This window comes from Lutjanus erythropterus, chromosome 20 (genome assembly GCF_056507025.1).
Source record: "Lutjanus erythropterus isolate fLutEry1 chromosome 20, fLutEry1.hap2, whole genome shotgun sequence".
Taxonomy (NCBI): Eukaryota; Metazoa; Chordata; class Actinopteri; order Lutjaniformes; family Lutjanidae; genus Lutjanus; species Lutjanus erythropterus.
This window is the reverse complement of record NC_139336.1, coordinates 20,074,086-20,092,283: the sequence shown is the minus strand read 5'-3', so window position 1 is coordinate 20,092,283 and position 18,198 is coordinate 20,074,086. Positions and strand designations below refer to the sequence as shown.

The window sequence follows — 18,198 nt, the reverse complement described above, 5'->3', positions numbered from 1 at the left end:
AAGCTGAATTTCAAATTTCAGCAGAATGATTCCGCTGATAAACAGCAGTGGTTAGTCTATAAAATGGGTTCAGCGTCCTTGTACTAACCATGCATCAAAAGACAATATATATAAGTATATAATAAGTGTAAGCCATGTCATACATATGTGGTAATACACAATTAATGTTTTTTTTTTTACATTTAAAGGCAATATATGGTGGAGTTTGCTGCAGAATTCTGCACTTACTGTACTGTATATGTTCACACAGTAGATGTTGATCATGTGACCTCGTCTTAAACACTGAGCCTTTTATCCTCCTGTGATAATTACAATCTTCAGTAACAGTCAACAAGCAGAAGACGAAATCTCTGATTAGTTTTTAATCAAATCTCTCTCACTCACTGTTCATGAATATCATGATAAGCTGTTGGTCACAAGTCTTTGCATGAACTGTAGTGGGAATGAATTTCATGTGAATAAATTCCTAATAAGTTGTGTTTTAACAGAAACCTTTCAACAACATGAAAGCTATACTGTTGAGAGGCCAAACGGTCGCTGTTGATGCTGCAGTTGTAAATGATGCAGTGCGTGGCAAGAGGAAAAGATCTAAAATATTGTAATGGAATTTTGTGCAAAACATAGGAAAACCACTTTTGCAAGTACCTCTTAACGAGACATTTAAAAACCAGCACAAGCTACGGCTGTGAAAGACGACAATCAAGATGAATCATCACAAAAATCACAAGAAAAATTCAAAACAGCTTCACAACAGTTTGTCAGTGTTTTAACAGTCAAATGTTTTAAGATTATTTTGTCCCCATCTTGTACTTCTAATTCTGCAATCAGTCACAGTTATGTGTTAATCGAATAATGAGACATTTGACTAAATTAGATGTTAAGTGTTAAATGTCTTAGTTTCTCACAAATGTCCAACTTGTACTATCCACAATGTCGTAAACATTGCTGTCAAATCAAACAGTGATGTCCCATTATTATGCAGGATGTGGGGTCAAAGGTTGTGTCATAGGCTTTCACAATAAAATCCTAGTAGCTAGTTAGACTAAAAAAACAAACAAACAAAACAAACAAACAAACAAACAAACTTCGAAAGTACTCCAAAATACTGCACAATCATTTTAATTTCTTACTTCTCCTGGGAAAAACATATTATTGTATTGTGCTATATTATTGCTGCACCTGCTCACGACCCATGACTTAAGTAGTTCATTTTTACTCATGTTTGTACCCATGAATTTATATAAATATGTTTTTACCTGTTATACAACTTTTTGTGGGTTATGTGGCGCATGTGCAACCCAGTGCTGGACTCTACGCTAAACGGCAGCTTTTGTTCCACATTATCTTGACCTGATAAAATGCTTTACATATTATTTATTGTTTTACGAAAGCAAAAGCAAGGTCAAATTCCAGAGGCTGCATCAGCAAGCTGTCCTCAAATTCATCATGCTTTGAAGTGATTTTGCACTGGAGATTTAATATTTAGAAAATCTCACAGCAAAAGGACAACAATTTGATCTTGCTTTAATATTTTCTGCATTCATTATCCGCAGAGTGACAATAATAATGAGCGAGTAAAAGACTGTTTACTGGTTATTATAATGCTTAGAATTCCAGCACCGCAGCCATGTTGATTAAATATTCCACTGATGCTAACAGCTGCTCTGTAATCTCACTAATAGAGCACCGATTGTCCTCTGCAGTCACAATCCTCTGATGTGATGTTTTCCATATGTACATCTTAGAGGAAGATGCATAGTGTTGTGCTGCTTGTTTTAGCAAATCACATTCAAATGCCTTCATGATTACAAACCCTTTAATAAAGTGCTCTTTGCCTCTTATTAGAGAGAATGTGTTGGTGTTGGTAAAAGCATTCAGTAATGGTCTTTCACTTAGTAAATGTCATGACCTGTTTTTATCTGAGTGTTATTTGAATTTCACATGCACTCTTGGATCGAATGCACTAATTTGATTGATATTTGGCCTTTAGAAAAATTGTTAATGTTGTGTAATAACAGCTGCAAACTTGTGTTACTGTGTTTTGGACAGATTGAGCTCTGCTGCCATGGAAGGTAATCACAGCGGCCTGGCTGGCAGCGCGGGAGAGCAGACAGATGGACACATTTATGAGGTTGCGGTACAGAACAGCTCCACCAACCACAGCTCCCAGTTTGCAGATGTGGCCCTGCTGCAGACCTTCAAGCCCCTCATCATCCCCTGTTATGTGCTCGTCGTAGCAGTGGGCGTCTTTGGGAATTACCTGCTCCTTTATGTCATCTGCCGAACCCGCAAGATGCACAATGTCACCAACTTCTTCATCGGGAACCTGGCCTTCTCTGACATGCTCATGTGTGTTACCTGCGTCCCATTTACCCTCGCCTACGCCTTCAACCCACGCGGTTGGGTCTTTGGCCGCCACATGTGCTACCTGGTGTTCCTCATCCAGCCAGTCACAGTCTATGTTTCAGTCTTCACACTCACTGCAATTGCTGTGGACAGGTGGGTTGATCTCTTTGCACTGCAGGAATTATGTCACTCAGATCTCAAATGACATTTTGAATTGTTTTTTAAGATTTTTTTTCCCTTCAGTCCTCTTCAGTTTAGTGTCTCTGCTGCTTTTGTGCTGCCATTTTAGCCAAGAATCTCTTAAGAAACTGATTTAGACCTCAAGCTCAAGATTGTAATTATATAGAGGATAATTAACATCAATTCACTCCCTGTATAATTAATTTCACATTATAATTATTTCACTCATTTTACATACTTCATTACTCACCTTTCTATGTAATTAGAAGGCAGAAATTAGACACCTAGGAAATCCTGACAATATCTGTCATTATGTTTCATTTATACTCCATAGAAATTATGGCGACGTGCACATAGATTGATTGATGAGCTCTTACTTACTTGTAATAGTAACGCTTCAACAAGCTTCAACACTCATGTTCAATAAATTCATGACTAAAATATGATTCATCAGGATTTGGTGCATAATACATAATGCAACAGACTCCTCTGGCTTAATATTCATCATTGAGTGGGGTTTTATTATCTCACTTAACAGATCAATGAATTTTAGACTTTAATTAAGAGTTAATTCATACATTAATTAACAATACTTTACAGCTGAATCTTATTTAATTTTCACAGTTTGGCAGGCTTGTAAATCTGTTTGTTGATTCATAAACAAAAGACCAGATGCAAGATAATTTGGGCTTGCAGCAGTATGTTCCTGATGGGACTAGGCATAGAACCAAATTATGCATCTTTATACTTTCTGCACAGATGGAAAAAACAGTCAGGTATGTGCTGCAAAGACTTGTCTCCCGGCAGACCACAGATCCACAGATCTGCAGCTCGCTGTTCCAGAAATACAAACAGCGACAGCAAAGCATCCTTCTGCAGTTTTGCTCTCAAACAATTCAAACTTTCTGAGCAAAACAAACATGAAAATACTCAAAACAATTTCCCAGAGCGACATCTTCAAATTGCTTCTTTTGTTCATCCAACAGATCAAAAACCCTCAAAGACTGTTCATTTCATAAATGACAAAGAAAAGCAGCAAATCATTATATATACGAAGCTGGAAATGGTAAATGTTTGACAGTTTTGATTGAAAAATTATTTAAAACATAATTGACAACAAATCATTGCAGTTGTCATGTAAAGCACATTTTGCTGCAGAGCTTTTATAAAAGGTGTTATTTAAAAATACATAATCAGTATCATTATTATACAGTTTGGTGTTTGAAAAGGCAAATTAAATAAGATTTTGTGCAGTTACAGTTTAGAGGCAATGAACTAATTCAACATTCATTAAAGAAACAATGCGTAGGATTTAGTTGCATAGCAGTGGGGTTGTAGACTGCAATGAAGTGAATGCTCCTCACCTCACCCTCCTCTGCCAAGCATGTAAAAAAAAAAATTTTAAAAGGCCATATGTAGTGCAAGTTCTTGGTTTGTCCGTTCTGGGCGACTGTAGAAACATATCGCCACAACATCGCAGCCCCAAAATCCCCGTAAATCTTACAGACTGGACCTTTACACAGTCACATAGCCCAAAAGTGACTTTTATTAGATTTGTGCTGCAGGACTTCTTGATAAATCATGCATTAATTAAACATGAGACCTGTACTTTTATTAGAAAGCCCAAGTCTTTTTTTAATTGCAGATATTATGCGACGGTTCATCCCCTGAAGAAGCGCACCACTGTGGCTACCTGTGCCTCCGTCCTCACTGGGATCTGGCTCCTGTCCTGTGGGCTGGTTGCTCCCGCGGTCGTCCACACCTATCACGTAGAGTTCAAAGATGAAGGCTTCACCATCTGTGAGGAATTCTGGTTGGGTCAGGAGAAGGAAAGGCGTGCTTATGCGTACAGCACCCTGCTGGTTACGTATGTCCTGCCATTGTCAGCTGTCTTTGTGTCTTATCTCTGTATCACTGTCAAACTGAGAAACTGTGTCGCACCAGGCCACAGGACACAAGACCAAGCAGGTGCTCACCAAGCCCGTAAGAGGAAGATCTTTCGCCTGGTTGCGCTCCTGGTGTCTGCGTTTGCAGTGTGTTGGCTTCCTATTCATGTCTTCAATGTGCTGCGAGATATAGACATTCACCTCATTAACAAGCGCTACTTTTTGCTCATCCAACTGCTGTGCCACCTGTGTGCCATGAGCTCATCCTGTTGTAACCCCTTCCTCTATGCTTGGCTACATGACCGCTTCCGCGCAGAGTTGCGTAAGATGTTCAAGTGCCATCGTCGCATTGGAGTACCTGCCAATCACTGTGCTGCCAGTGTCGTCTTGTAATTACCTGCTGAAGATACTCCTTTGTCATCATTTTAGTGTGAGTTGCTGAATCATCTTGACTACAAGTGGAAATGTTGGTGTGTCACCAAGCAAACGGAGTTGATCCTCCGGCCACCAGTAAAATCAACAGAAACTTTCATGGCAGTCCAGCCATTAAAGATGGCCGACTGACCTCTTGAGGAGAGGTCAAGCTTTTGGGCAGCATGAAGGTGTTCAGTCAGTTTAAAGGTGATCTCCCCACTAGAGTGGGAATTAAAAAGCAGACACTTTGAAGGAGACTCCATTTGTTGATTGTTCATCCTCTGTGGATCGTGAATATCAACAATTGCAATTTAGCCATTAGATCTTGTATAAAAATTGATTATTTGACAGAGGTTGTCACCAGGAGAAAGCCCATAGAGGATCCAAAACAGGACAGGGTTCATGTTCAGGGAGGCATAAGTGTGCCCAGTAAATTTCATGGCTGCCTCTTGGACTTTAACATTAGCACCCTATAACAAGACACATTGTCACTAGATAAAAGGTCAGTGGTTCAGTAGTAACATTATAACTATCCACTGGAGACTATGAAAATCAGACCATCATTTTTCAAACTGCTTTGTCACAGACTATAGTGTTGGTCAAGCGAAACTTAAACATTACAGTGGTGACAATTAAAAAACTTTGGTAGCTGGTGTCAGCTGGTTATTGCAATCAAGAGTGTTTATCCTCTGAGGAACATGAATGTCCACAATTTTAATTGCAGCCTAGCTGCTAGATATCTAATGTTAGTGTTGGAGTTGGTAATTCGACCAGAGGTTTTTGTCCTAGGGAAAGCTCAAGCTCCAGAGTCCAAAACTTGTGAGGGTTCATCCTCTGGGAAGCATAAATGTGCTCAGTGTTTCATGGCAATCTGTCATTTGTCATCAGTATAAGAAGACATGTTAACATTAGATAGTAAGTGGATCACTAGTAACATCATGATTTATCCTGTGGTGACTATGAATACCAGGCCGTAGTTTTCAAACTGTTTTCATGTATTAAGCTGAGTATACACTGTGGTATTGAGCTATTCCAGATGAAAGATAACCAACAGGAAAGAAACGTGATGATATCTTTGGTCATGGTTTCAAAATGTTGGCTCTATGTCACACTGTGAGAGAGGTTCCACGCTGCCATGGTCTTGTGACCAAAATTCTGACAGTGTCAGAAATTAAGAATAACCATCTCACAATGTGACTGCTGCTACGACTTTCATCTTCTAACCAACTGACAGGAATGTCGTGTGTCAGTGGACAAAGAGGTCATATTACCAGATGGAAATATTTAACATATGCCTCACATCTGCAATGTATGAAATTATGAAGATTTGTTTTGCAGTATTTTTAATAGAAAGATACAGACCTTGCAGTATGAAAGATGAGATCTTAAGGCTGTCAGCTTTTCTTTAATAAATGAATGAGGATACAAATGTAGAATGACCTAGAAAAGACAGATAAGAGTGGTGCATCATGAATGAACTGCAGCTCTATTGAATTTGAAGAGAAAATGAGGCTGTCAGTTCAAATTGTGTTTGGAAATGGTCAAGTCTAGTCAGTTTAATTTATATGGTGTCAAATCATGGCAGATGTTTTCTCAGGGCACTTTTGATACAGAGCAAGTCTAGACGGTAGTCTTTATAATATTGCAGATTAAATATTAAAGAGATGGTCACTGCAGATGTTTTCAGCAGGGCACTGATGTCAGAACAAATCCTCATGCGGCGCTCCTTCTTAGAGCCCTGTTGAATAGATTAAATTCATGAACTTGTTTCCCGGGGCTTTAATTTTCTTAAAACGGGTGTAGCTGATGAATATGCACCTTAACATATAATTTATCAAATTATTTCTGATAGAGTTGTACATTGGCTGTAAAAAAAAAAAAAAAAAGAGAGAGAGAGAGAGAAAACATTGTAGAGTGATGATTGCTTCTGTGTTTTTCTTGAGATTTGATGAAAACATGCAAAATTGATTGGTCTCTATTTTACAGCACACTAATAAGATACAATAAGCTGTACTTTTAATTAAAGTGGACAAGCTGGAAATATATTTTGTTTATTAACCAGTAAACAAGCACAGATATACCATACATACTTTGTATCAAATTAGATGAAAACCAGAAAAAAATTAGATAAGATTAGATTAGTCCTATACAGTTGTCAGAGAAGCCAAAACTGATGCAAACTTCCTCGATCAAATCACATTATCTGTCTACAGTATTACTGTTATTAATTACTGTTTAGTCTGTGCAGTCACCCATTGAGAAAATATTCTTCTAGCTCTACCCAGCTTTACTGGGTAGATCTGGTTCACATATTGTTTTTGATATGTGATATCACTTTAGTTTACAGTACAGTTCTGTTGCAATGTGTCCCTTAATTACCCTCTAATAAAGTCTAATTTCTAACAGTGGGAAACAATCCACTTCACATAATGGTTCTGTTTTTTTCTAATTTGATACAAAGTATGTCTTGTCATGTCTTATTAGTGCACCATTGGGTGTATGGGATGTAATTAGCCTATAATTGTGTGTAGCTGTGTAACAAATAAGGAAGTATTTAAATAAGTAATAAGTAATAATTAAGTATTATTTCTAGTTTTTGTCTAATTTGATAGAAAGTACAGCTTGCTATGGCTTATTAGTGTACTGTAAGTTCAACTGACTGATTTCATCATAAATGACGCAAACTTTGTAGTCTTGAAATACTCAGAAAATCCACATTTTACCCGTGTGCCATCAGGAACTGATAACAAGCTGGTTGTTTTCAGTGGTTTCATTCCAGCTCCATTATTTACTTTGCATTACCGCTTTCATGTCTCCTGTTTGTATTCTCTGTATGCATATTTGATCTCTTTCCTGCAGGCAGATTCATCTTTGCAGCAGTCACAACAAAGTCATCAAGTTTGAAGTGCTGCTGTCACTGTGCTCCACGGTGGTGTGGAGGTGTGGTGGTTTTTTCTCTTGGTATTTCCCCATTGCCATTTATTTTTTTTTATTTTTTTGTATGAAGGGCCTCAGTGACTGAATGGTTGTATACCAGTGGTTCTGTGAGAGGGGTCAGTGGCACTCCATTAAAAGTTTGTAGATTCATTCATTTAATCGTGACATTAAAAAAATATTTATTCATTCATGCATTTGTTTGTTTACAAAGGGCTTCTAGTCCAACAACAACAACAACAACAAAATTATAATCTAAAATAGTTCATAGCAGGGCCTTAGATGTTTTGGGGGATGATGATACCGATATTAGGGAGTAAAAAGAAAATCTGATATCAATATATCTGCTGATATTCTTTATACATAAAATAATATACAGAATATAGACACTAATTTTTTGCAATGATCCCTCTAAAGTGATTAGCACTAGTGACAAAGTTATGCAAGGCTGGATATTTAACAGTTAAATGAAAAACACAAATACAGTCAAATACATGTATATACTAAACTGGAATTAAGAAAAAGTATCAAATATGCATAAAATACTGCCTATTAAACTAACAAATAAAAACAATCTGCATTATGTTGTTTAAAAATATGCTGATATTGTTGTTGTTGTTAGATGAATATAGCTGTGATAGCCAATAAGAGCCCAACCGATAACATCAGTTAACCAGTATATTGTTCCACCTCTAGCTCATAGATTACAATCTAATCTAATAATCTGTATAAGTCTTATTAAATATAACTCTTACTCTAGCCAGTTAAAAATGCATCGCCTACACGTCACACTTTAATGGCGGAAACTGTATCTCTCTATCATATTCAGGTATTATTATTGTCTTTTTATGTTTATTATGTTTTTATAATATTATGTATATTATTTAGAATAATCAGAATCTGTATTTTATTTTACTTTTCTCTTGTGTTTTCACATGACTGAGTAGAAGTGTTATTCCAAGGTACATACATAAAAGGGTCCTTGGCATGTGAAAAAAATTGAGAACCTCTGTATACACTGAATTCTGTCCTATTATTACCACTGAACTGTTTGTAAATTATGTATATAGTATGTGGTTAAAAAGGCATCATTTGATCTGTAGCGTGTACTAACAATACACTGTGGAAATCTGTGAATAAAAATACAGAGATCAAATGTCCTATCTGCTTCAGATCTATGTAACCGCACGACTGGCGGGACATGGAATGAAATTATATCCAACTTGGTCAGAGTGGGATTACACCGCTGATTTTACTAATTAAATAGTGGAGAGGACAGACGTGTTTTCTGCATAGCAAATAGACCCATGTAGGACATTGATACAAAGTGAGAATTTATGGCTCTCCTTGGTCGTTTCAGCATGCTTGGTGCGTGCAAACAATTTCTTGCAGTTGAATTATGTTAATTCTGCAGTTTCTGTTCATTACATTTGCATTTTTGTTTAAAAAAGTGCTCCAAAATCTTAGTTGAGTGTATTTAAATTTGGGCCTGAATGCTGGGTTTGCTGCTTAATCTCATTTATGCTCTATACATGCAGAAGCTGAATTTCTACACTGCAGTGTGTAACATTACAGCATCATCTATGTCCTAGATCATACTCCAGAACAGCTCTGCACACTCTGAAACACAATAAAATATTAACCTTCATAAATCTCAGGAGCTGTTGTCAATCTAGCACTGCATAGCTACTCCTCACTTTGAAGAATTTTACAATTACATCATGTACCGTGGCAATGAAAGGAGGTTGTTAGGTTTTAATTGTGTATTCAGTCACACAGTATCCAGGCTGTCTTACTTTTCAGTATTTCAGCATTTTTAGTGAATTGATAAATGAGAAGTAATACCTAATAAAATTTTTCAGACGCTATGAAACTTCTCAGTAGTAAGTAGATATTCAGTCAACACAATGAAGCCTTCATTGGAGGACCGGCATAAGGAAAGGAAAGTGTTACCGATACCATTCAAAATGAATCAGTTCTTTTCAAATGTCCCAGTAAGTCGAGCCAATGTGACAGTGAGCCAGCATGAATACCAGGACCCCGAAAACTACAGCAGCGAAACTGAATTCAGCCACCTGTGATTTCCTTTCTGTGACATGTCAAAATGTCTTCGATGAAAAAGATCTATTATAAATGTGGGTGTGTGCAATCACATCCATTTTATTGTTATATTTCCTTTTAAAGAAAAGCATTTCACAATGGGTTATTTGGGGATCCTCACATTGCAATTAAGCAGCAGAATAAATTACATTATAGATACATCATCTGTTAGAGGATAAAACTACATAAAAAAAGGTCTGTTTTTGCTTATATAACCAATCGCCAAAATTTGTAAGTTTTGGCCACAAAAGCCCATTTTTAGTGTTCTCTGACAGATTCTAACACCACTGTTCCATGATATACACTTATCTTATTTATTGCATTTTAATGAGTTTGCCTACCTGAGTGTAAACTTGTAGTGAGCTACTGTAAAGGGGAATTAGACTTTCGCCCACAGTCTGTAAAAAGTTATTATGCACAGTAAGCCAGTCAGGAGAAAATTACCCAATGACAGGATAACCAAAATAAAATATATGATGTGGAAAACATTTGATCATAATACTGCAGAAATACATGAACAATACATTATAGATTTTATTTGTAAAAAAAATATATAAGTTAGGGAATATGAGTTTGCATTATTGGTCAAAGGCAAAAAATAAATGTCCTAGGACTACCAAGGGTTCAGAACCTGCAGCTCTTTAGCTCCTCTCCGGTGGTTCCCTGTGGCTTTAACGAAAAAATATCGGGGAATGAACAACGGTTGTCGTTATGACCTGTAGCTCATGGTGGAAGATTTTCATTTTCCATTTACGGCTGCTGTAGGCCGCTGCTGTAAAATGATTCACATAGTCTCCAAAAATCTATAGTCTGTACAGCAATTAAACAACAGTTTTCACATTTCGTCAACTAAAACGTGCATCACAGCCTTCATCTATGGCTAAAAGTCTTTTCCTTTTAAATTTTACCAGTTGCTATTCTTGAGTGTCCCATGGCTATGGATGTCAAATTTAAAAAAAAGGGAAGTCTTGAGAGAAAAATAGTTGCGGCTCCAGGCAGATTTCTTTTTTTTTTTTTTGGCAAAAAATGGCTGTGGTAGATGAGGTAGTAGACCTCTGTTATAGGACATTTTAAACTGTAAAATGACAGGGTGAGACTGAGGTATGTCCACATTTTCCTAACATATTCCTCATTATACTGTATCCACCTGGCCAGGAACCACAGATGTAAAGTACATACAAAGCTAACTCAGTGGTTGTGTATGGCCCCTGTTAAATAAATTAAAAGCAATAATAAAAAGTGGGGCGAAGTGGAGTCTTGTAATAAAATATACAGCATAGCAAATCACATCTCGCTAATCACACATTTTATTAGAATGAAAAAATATTATAAATAAATAAATAACAAAGTAGCTGACTGGTCGGCAGTCAGAACTGGTCTCTATACATAATTGCTTATGACTTCTCACTCTCAGACATGGACAACATCTTCTGTGCCCGAGCAAAATCTCGAGCTTCCTGAGGAGTGCGGATGTAGGAGTCGATTTCACTGTCTGAGATTTCCTCGTAACCAGTCACATCCTGGAGCTCAGGCTGCTGCACTCTCCTCCTCTTAGCATGAATCACACACGGGGGAGCAAACAGCGCTCTCCTCCCCCAGTTTGGTGCTGGATCTGGGCTGTGCTGAGTGTTGCTGTGCAGCTCAGGCACTTTACATAGATCGTCATTTCCATTTCCTTGGGCCTTTTCAGTATTCAGCTCACATTGCTCCACCGAAGATGCGTTTGGAGTCTGCTCTACAAGCTCAGAGGTTTGGGTGGGAACAATGTCCTCAGTTGGAGAGTCTTGACACTCCGCCTGCAGAGTGTCTTCGTGGGTCCTGAGAGCCCTCCTCAGCAGGGTATACCTGTGCTTCAGAATATCTTCCACCTGCTGAACAACATTATCTGGCGTCACCTCATCCATGACCCAGGGAATCTCCTTCCCCAGCTTGCACAGCACCCCCTTCATCTCAGCGATTCTCTTCAAAGCAGTCTTCTGCTTCTTCACCTTGGCGACCTGACAGAATCTGTCCAGAGAGAATCGCAGCCGCTGCTTGTTGGGTTTCAAGGACTGCCAGGCCAAATAGATCGCCGCCATCATGATGGGGACGGGCTGCCGGCCAGTCACAATCCAGGTATCTGTTGCCAGCTCCACCAGGGCCATGGCACGTTTGGTCAAGTCCCTGGAGTCCTCAGCCAATTCTTCAGGAACGTGAAGCGAGCTAATCTTGTATCTGACAGAAAGAAAAACATTATCAGTATTTATAGCCCCAATCTTTGAATCTTGTTTGAAAAACAGAGCCTGGAATGAATCATTTAAAGTATTTATGTATGATTTAGACTGGTTTTCTATTTTGGCTGATAGCTTTTCAGATGAGTCCCTGTAAGTCCAACCACTTCAAAGAGAGTTAAACTTTTACCTAACGTTTTTGAACAAAGCTAACCAAATAAGAATACTCCCTGTCCAGTTGTGAATGCTTGAAACCTGTATTCTTAATTTTGTGAATCCAGTTCTCTTCTTCAAATGCATTTACAAATACATTTTTAAATTATTATTCATTTGTGAATTCATTCCATCAATGCATTTTTAATGATGCACTCACTGACTATTTTATTTTGTTTTTGTAAATCTTTTTAATTTGAATTACTTATTGATGGATTAATTATTCCAATTGTAAATCCTTTTTATAACTCCTATTTTTTTCTCATTAAAATATCAATTAATTAATGAATTTGTAATTTAGTCTATTTATTGAGGGATGAATAGACTAATTTATAAACAAATTTTTAATGTCTATTTTAATGAACAATCAGCTATTAATTAATGAAATGCTTTGACATTTACGTGACACTTGTGATCAAGTCGGATGAGACAAAGTTTAGGGAAGCGGATGTTTGCTGCTCTTCTTCTAAGGTGGAAAACCAAAACTAGTCTCTGGTCAGGGATACATGTCACTACTGTGGGACTTATTTTCCACACAAATGTTAGCTTCAGCACCTCTGATAAAGTGCAGTTCAAAATCCCAACCCTGAGCTTTTCAGCGGAGAGTCCTATGGACTGTCAGCAAATGCTAAAAGATATACATGTCATCCAATCAAATTATTCTATTGTGACTTTTTTTTTCTTTTATGACTTTTCTTACATTATTGCTTTCAGTTGATTACACACTCATGAAAACATGCTTATCAGTCCCTCCAGGAAAGTGCAATAATAAGATCACAATAATTATGCAAATTCAACCAATCCCCATGAATTCCTCGTGACCCTGCAATTTTGTCCAATCACTGCAACTTTCCTGCAAATCTGACCAATCACAGCCTCCCATGAGTTACACCAGTTATAGCAGGCCCACACAGAAATATTATACATGAAGGTCTTAGTGACTCAATGTTATAAATTTTGTGTGTGTGCGCTTTTAATTTCGTCACAGGTTCTAAAAGAACATAAGGTTTGTCATTATTGACCTCTAAACAGATATTGGGTCTTTGTTGAATTCTCCCCAGGTGCTCCTCTTCATTTTCAAATAAAGCATATTTTTGTAATCCTGAGCCTTTTTGGTAAGGTTACTTCTAACAATGTGGTTTTAACGTACAAGGAAAATTTGCAATTGCAGTTTTCACTTGCTCCTGGAATTTCATCAACACGTATCACAACTTTTTAGAAAAGCTGCCATGAAATGAGGCATTTTAGACAACAACAATCCAAAACAACACTGTGAAATCATGGAGAGACTGACTTATGAATATCCATATTCCATTACTGTCATATATTCCCACTAAATGCCCCCAAATCTTATACAGTGCTCTTCTAATTCTCAATATCTCAGATCAGCAATCAGCATTCTACAATGTAAAAAAAATTACTCTTTGAATGCCCTTTTCAACTGATAACTAATTCTGATAAGGGTGCTCTGGCGAAGTTTTGCATGTTCCCCTCCAAAACCTCCCCAAAACATGAAGTCCATGTTCTTCACTTACTCCTGACTGTGAGACTCCATGATGTCAGTGATGCTGATGATCGGAGCCTCAATGTTGAGAATCTTGACCATCTCTTGATAAACCACTCCCACCACCATCGGGTCAGCATCCAGCAGACAGCTGATGGTTCCCATGGTAATGGGCCAACTGAGCAGCCTGCAGCTGACGAGCACACAGCAGCCAGCGAGAACCTCCTTCTTCTGGAAGGTAACTTTAATGAAACTTTCATGCTGGTAGGCCTTGTTGTAATAAGTCTCTGAGAGATCCTCGATCTCACCGTGGACCCTGAGAATCCGACAAATGGCTTTCACACGCTGCAGACCTGCAGAAATAGAACAAATGATGGCAGACGTATGTGTGAACAGTGGGATACACTATAACAAGGAAGAGCTCCCTTTGAAGAGAAGATCTCACCTTTTATCAGGTTCACACATGGCTTTTTTGTCACAGCTGTGGTTCGGTGATAGCTGACTTCTGTAAAGAGCACATAGAGTGAACGTAAGGACAGAATCTAATGGAAAATGTACTTGTAATGTTACTGTTGGAAGGATGGGATTAGAAGAGATACAACAGTCAGTATATGCAGCAACAACCAATGTAGAAACCACAGCTACATAACCTAAATATCATACTGTCCATGCTACCAGACTCTACCACCGACTCAATCAATCAGTTAGTTTGTTTGTGTTATTGTGTGATTTCTGTGAATTTGCACTAAGCCTTTAAAACACAGAAGTCACACAAAAACACAAGCTAACTGATCAAGCCACGGGAAGACCAGCAACTCCTGTGTTCTGCAGCGCATAAGTACTGACCTTGCCAACGAAGTCTGGTTGCTTTGGAGGGAGTGATATTTGGTTTATATAACAGTGGTTTCCTGTCAGAAAAGGCTGTCAGACAGCAAGATAAAATGCTGAAAATATTCTAAATATAGCATACATTTAAACTGATACAGACTCTTTTGGTAGCCCCTTTTCGTCTGCAGCAGTACATTGCTGAGCTTCCTGCACAAGGAATCCAGCTGCTTCTTCAAACTGGGGACGTGCCGATCTAGTGTAGGTGATACATTAACTATGGATAAGTGCCTCACACAGCTCCACTTCAAATAACCTAAACCATCTCTTTAAATCAAAAACACACCAGACAAGCATACACAATATCTAAGACAGCACTGCAAATGTGTGTTTCTACACTTTTTTGGTATAAAAAGCTTATCGTTAGCTACAAGAATCACTGTCACTCATCTGAGTCACTTCATATAAAACAGCACACATCATTCTTTTTGGTTTATACGAAGCAGAGGACAATTTAGTTTCCTTTTTGAGTACTGAAGTTTACTTTTGAATCCTGTGAAATTCAAGTTCCAAATTGCTCTGTGCTCCAGATGTGTGGTAATTTGATTAATTGCACATTTGTTTGGAAAAAAACATTAAAGCACAATCTGTCAACTCAAATAATAAAGACCCTAAAGCAGCCCTGCATTTTTACCTGTCTTAAGTGTCCTTTAACAAAATTAACATGGTTAATAGTCCAAATAAATATGTGTTTAAGAGAAACTACCACTAACAGGCCAGTAAATGGGGCCTACAGTTATTTTATTTATTTTTTTTGCCTCCTTGCCGCCTGGTCAGGGTCAGTTCACACAAATGACAAAACATCTATTTCTCATTTACCTCAGGTGATGCCTAATTATCTTCATGGAGTCGATAGTTTCAGAGTTAGATAGCTTTAACTAAAATCTCTCCTCAATAAAATGAAAGTGAATGGGACTGCAACCACACTACTGACAAAAAAAAATTAATAAATAAGAGCATCATCTCTTTGCAGGAACAGTGTTCGTGCAATTTGCAAGCGTCACTTCGGGCTCTGTTAAACCGAAATGAGCATTTTTCGCATTTTTATATATTTCATAGAAAAAAAAAAACAACAATCGATGATGTTCTTACTTTTAAAAAACATTTTCAATACCGTGAGCAGCTCAAACAAAATTCATAATGAACTCTCAAACAGCTTATGTCATAAAGTTAACAAAAAAAACACTATCTCGAAGTAAGTGAGATAATATGTTTTAGTAATTCCAGTGAACCGTTCCTTCTGGGTTTTGACCGGACAGATGGACCACCGTGAAGCCTCCGTACCTGACCCTCCGACCGGTTCACTGGCCAGCAGTCCCTCGGACACCACGGAGCCGCAGTCCACGCACACCAGCTGGACCTGAGAGTACAGATCATCGTCCACAATGTTTGAAGAGCCGCATCCCGGACAGACCAAACCCGCAGCAGACATCTTACAGACTAACTGACAGCACCGCCGCGGAGAGACAACTGACGACCAGCGATATAAACAGGTGTTAAATCAACTTTACCACCTCAAACGCACTAACGAGCTCCACATCCCCACTAATAAACTGTAATCAGCTGGTAAACGACCAATAAACGTTGGTGCCGGTGTGATGTGGGCGAGTAGAATGTGTCCGGGCTGACACACCGTTCTGAACAATGGTTCCTACCTCTTCTTCTCTGGATCAGGCAGACTGGCGTATTGCTGCCCTCTATTGTTTGGTATTAATGTTCATTTTGACAGTAATTTAGGTTTTTACATAATCTAATATTGTACAGATATTTCACCAGTTTCTTCGTTTTAATGTCTTCTTTACAACTTTTCTTTTTGAAGAGACACATTCTTAAACTTCTAAACATCCTCAATGTAAGGAGGTTGTACACACCACTTTATTAGATACACCTGTACAATCTAATGCAACTCAGACATCTCTGCCACAAATTCTACTTTTATCAAGTTTGTAATGTTCTTTTGACAAAGTTGGAACTGTGTAACTTTAATCATATTCATTGCTAATGTCCTAATTAAAGCAGTGTTGTACTGAACTATAATTATATATTTAGGTGTTTATATTTTTTTGTCATCTGTCTTTACATACATGAGGCAGGCAGAATCTTAGAAACATCTCTGAATATAAAGCAGTTCAGTACAACACCACCAGCAACTATGAGCTCAATGGAAAAACATATAATTGAATCAAAACCTCTATAATAGTGTAAAAAAAAATAACATTATAAGCAACATAAAGGCAGAATGTATGGTTGTGCTGATTAAATTAGATTGTACAAATGTACCTAATAAAGTGACCACTGAGTGTCCTGGTCGGTCAATATGTATTTGGACTATGACAAAATCTTCTCTGTCCTTCATCACATTGGATATAAAATTAAACAATGTTTAAGAGTTTCAAGTGCAGATATTCAGCTTTAGTATGAGGGTATATATTATCTGGTCATCAAACTAAAAAAAATCTGTAACCAGGTAATAAATGTGACCATTTTAGTCAGGTTTATAGGAATAACTTAATTTATATAACTTTTGTTGCTCTGAAATTGTCTGTCACATGACTTTAATTACTACATGGTTCACTTGATACGTCTGAAAATACCCACAAATTTAACCTGAGAGGTTGAACTAAGCCATTATTTAATTTTAGATTCTATGTACTTAGGTACAGAGCCAAAATAACAAAACATGCAAATGTTCAAAATATGTCTGGACCTAAAATGTTTGGTGTGTATTTAATCTATATCCTTAAATGTATTAATCTTAAGTGTGTCACCTTTGACCAATGTCATAAAAGAAAATCCTATAAAACAATATGAGAAACTGTTTCAAAATAATGATTTTCTTGTTATTTTGAGTTAGTAAGTCATTAATTTCAGACACTAAGTCATTCTGAAAAAGTTTCTGCTTGATGGAGAAAGTTTATCATTATTTGAATTTTTTTTTCTCAGTCATTTACAGGATTTTTTTTCCCTTTCATTGGTGAAGATAGGCTTCATGAGAAGACAAGATGTGCTTTCACCAGAACAAGAAAGAAATTTATTTTATTTAGCATATTTTAATACCATAATGCAAAACAGTGCAGCAATTCAGTGTACATCATGTTAATAGTGTAAGCTGAATAAAGTGCCTTTGGGGAGGTTAGTAGAATCATGTAAACCGTAGACATTCAGTAGAGCAAAAAGCTACATAACTAGTGCAAAGTCTTGACAGTAAAGTAAGGCTTTTCTTCATACTGGAGGTATCGCTAACAGACAGGAGGGTAACAGTCTATAGAAAAACAGACAGTTGCATTTTTTAACCATTAAACACAGTAATTAAGTTTCATATTGGCAAAATTCAACAACTATTTGTAAAGCAATTTAAGCTCAACATGAAAATAGACAAACACAAAAGAGGCTGTTTCAGTATCACACATACAGAATGCAGCAAGGTGTCAAAAATACTACAAAATATTTAGAAAAATGTAGAATATTTTTGTTCTCATTCATCTTTGATTGCAAGTTGACATGATCCCCAAATTGAAAAGCTGAA

General features: G+C 37.5%; 2 protein-coding genes across 2 annotated transcripts; one reads left to right on the top strand and one right to left on the bottom strand.

Annotated features, from left to right (window-relative positions):
- The first annotated feature begins 2,065 nt into the window (after nt 1–2,065).
- Nucleotides 2,066–4,998, top strand: prlhr2b (prolactin releasing hormone receptor 2b). The gene is made up of 2 exons (XM_084746060.1): nt 2,066–2,499; nt 4,172–4,998. Exons 1-2 carry the CDS (start codon nt 2,066–2,068, stop codon nt 4,803–4,805), a joined length of 1,068 nt encoding a protein of 355 aa, XP_084602186.1. The 3' UTR covers nt 4,806–4,998.
- A 6,225-nt stretch (nt 4,999–11,223) lies between these two features.
- On the bottom strand, nt 11,224–16,292 carry brf2 (BRF2 general transcription factor IIIB subunit). The gene is made up of 4 exons (XM_084745863.1): nt 15,957–16,292; nt 14,233–14,292; nt 13,819–14,140; nt 11,224–12,074 (listed from the first exon to the last, which is right to left on the bottom strand). The coding sequence occupies exons 1-4, from the start codon at nt 16,102–16,104 to the stop codon at nt 11,255–11,257; spliced, it is 1,350 nt and encodes a 449-aa protein (XP_084601989.1). The 5' UTR covers nt 16,105–16,292; the 3' UTR covers nt 11,224–11,254.
- Between the last annotated feature and the right edge of the window lie 1,906 nt (nt 16,293–18,198).

Coding starts and splice junctions, on each gene's coding strand:
- prlhr2b (XM_084746060.1), top strand. CDS start 2,066: ATGGAAGGTAATCACAGCGGCCTGGCTGGCAGCGCGGGAGAGCAGACA. Junction 2,500..4,171: donor ACTGCAATTGCTGTGGACAG/GTGGGTTGATCT, acceptor TTTTAATTGCAG/ATATTATGCGACGGTTCATC.
- brf2 (XM_084745863.1), bottom strand. CDS start 16,104: ATGTCTGCTGCGGGTTTGGTCTGTCCGGGATGCGGCTCTTCAAACATT. Junction 14,141..14,232: donor ATGTGTGAACCTGATAAAAG/GTGAGATCTTCT, acceptor CTATTTCTGCAG/GTCTGCAGCGTGTGAAAGCC. Junction 12,075..13,818: donor ATGGAGTCTCACAGTCAGGA/GTAAGTGAAGAA, acceptor TCTTTCTGTCAG/ATACAAGATTAGCTCGCTTC.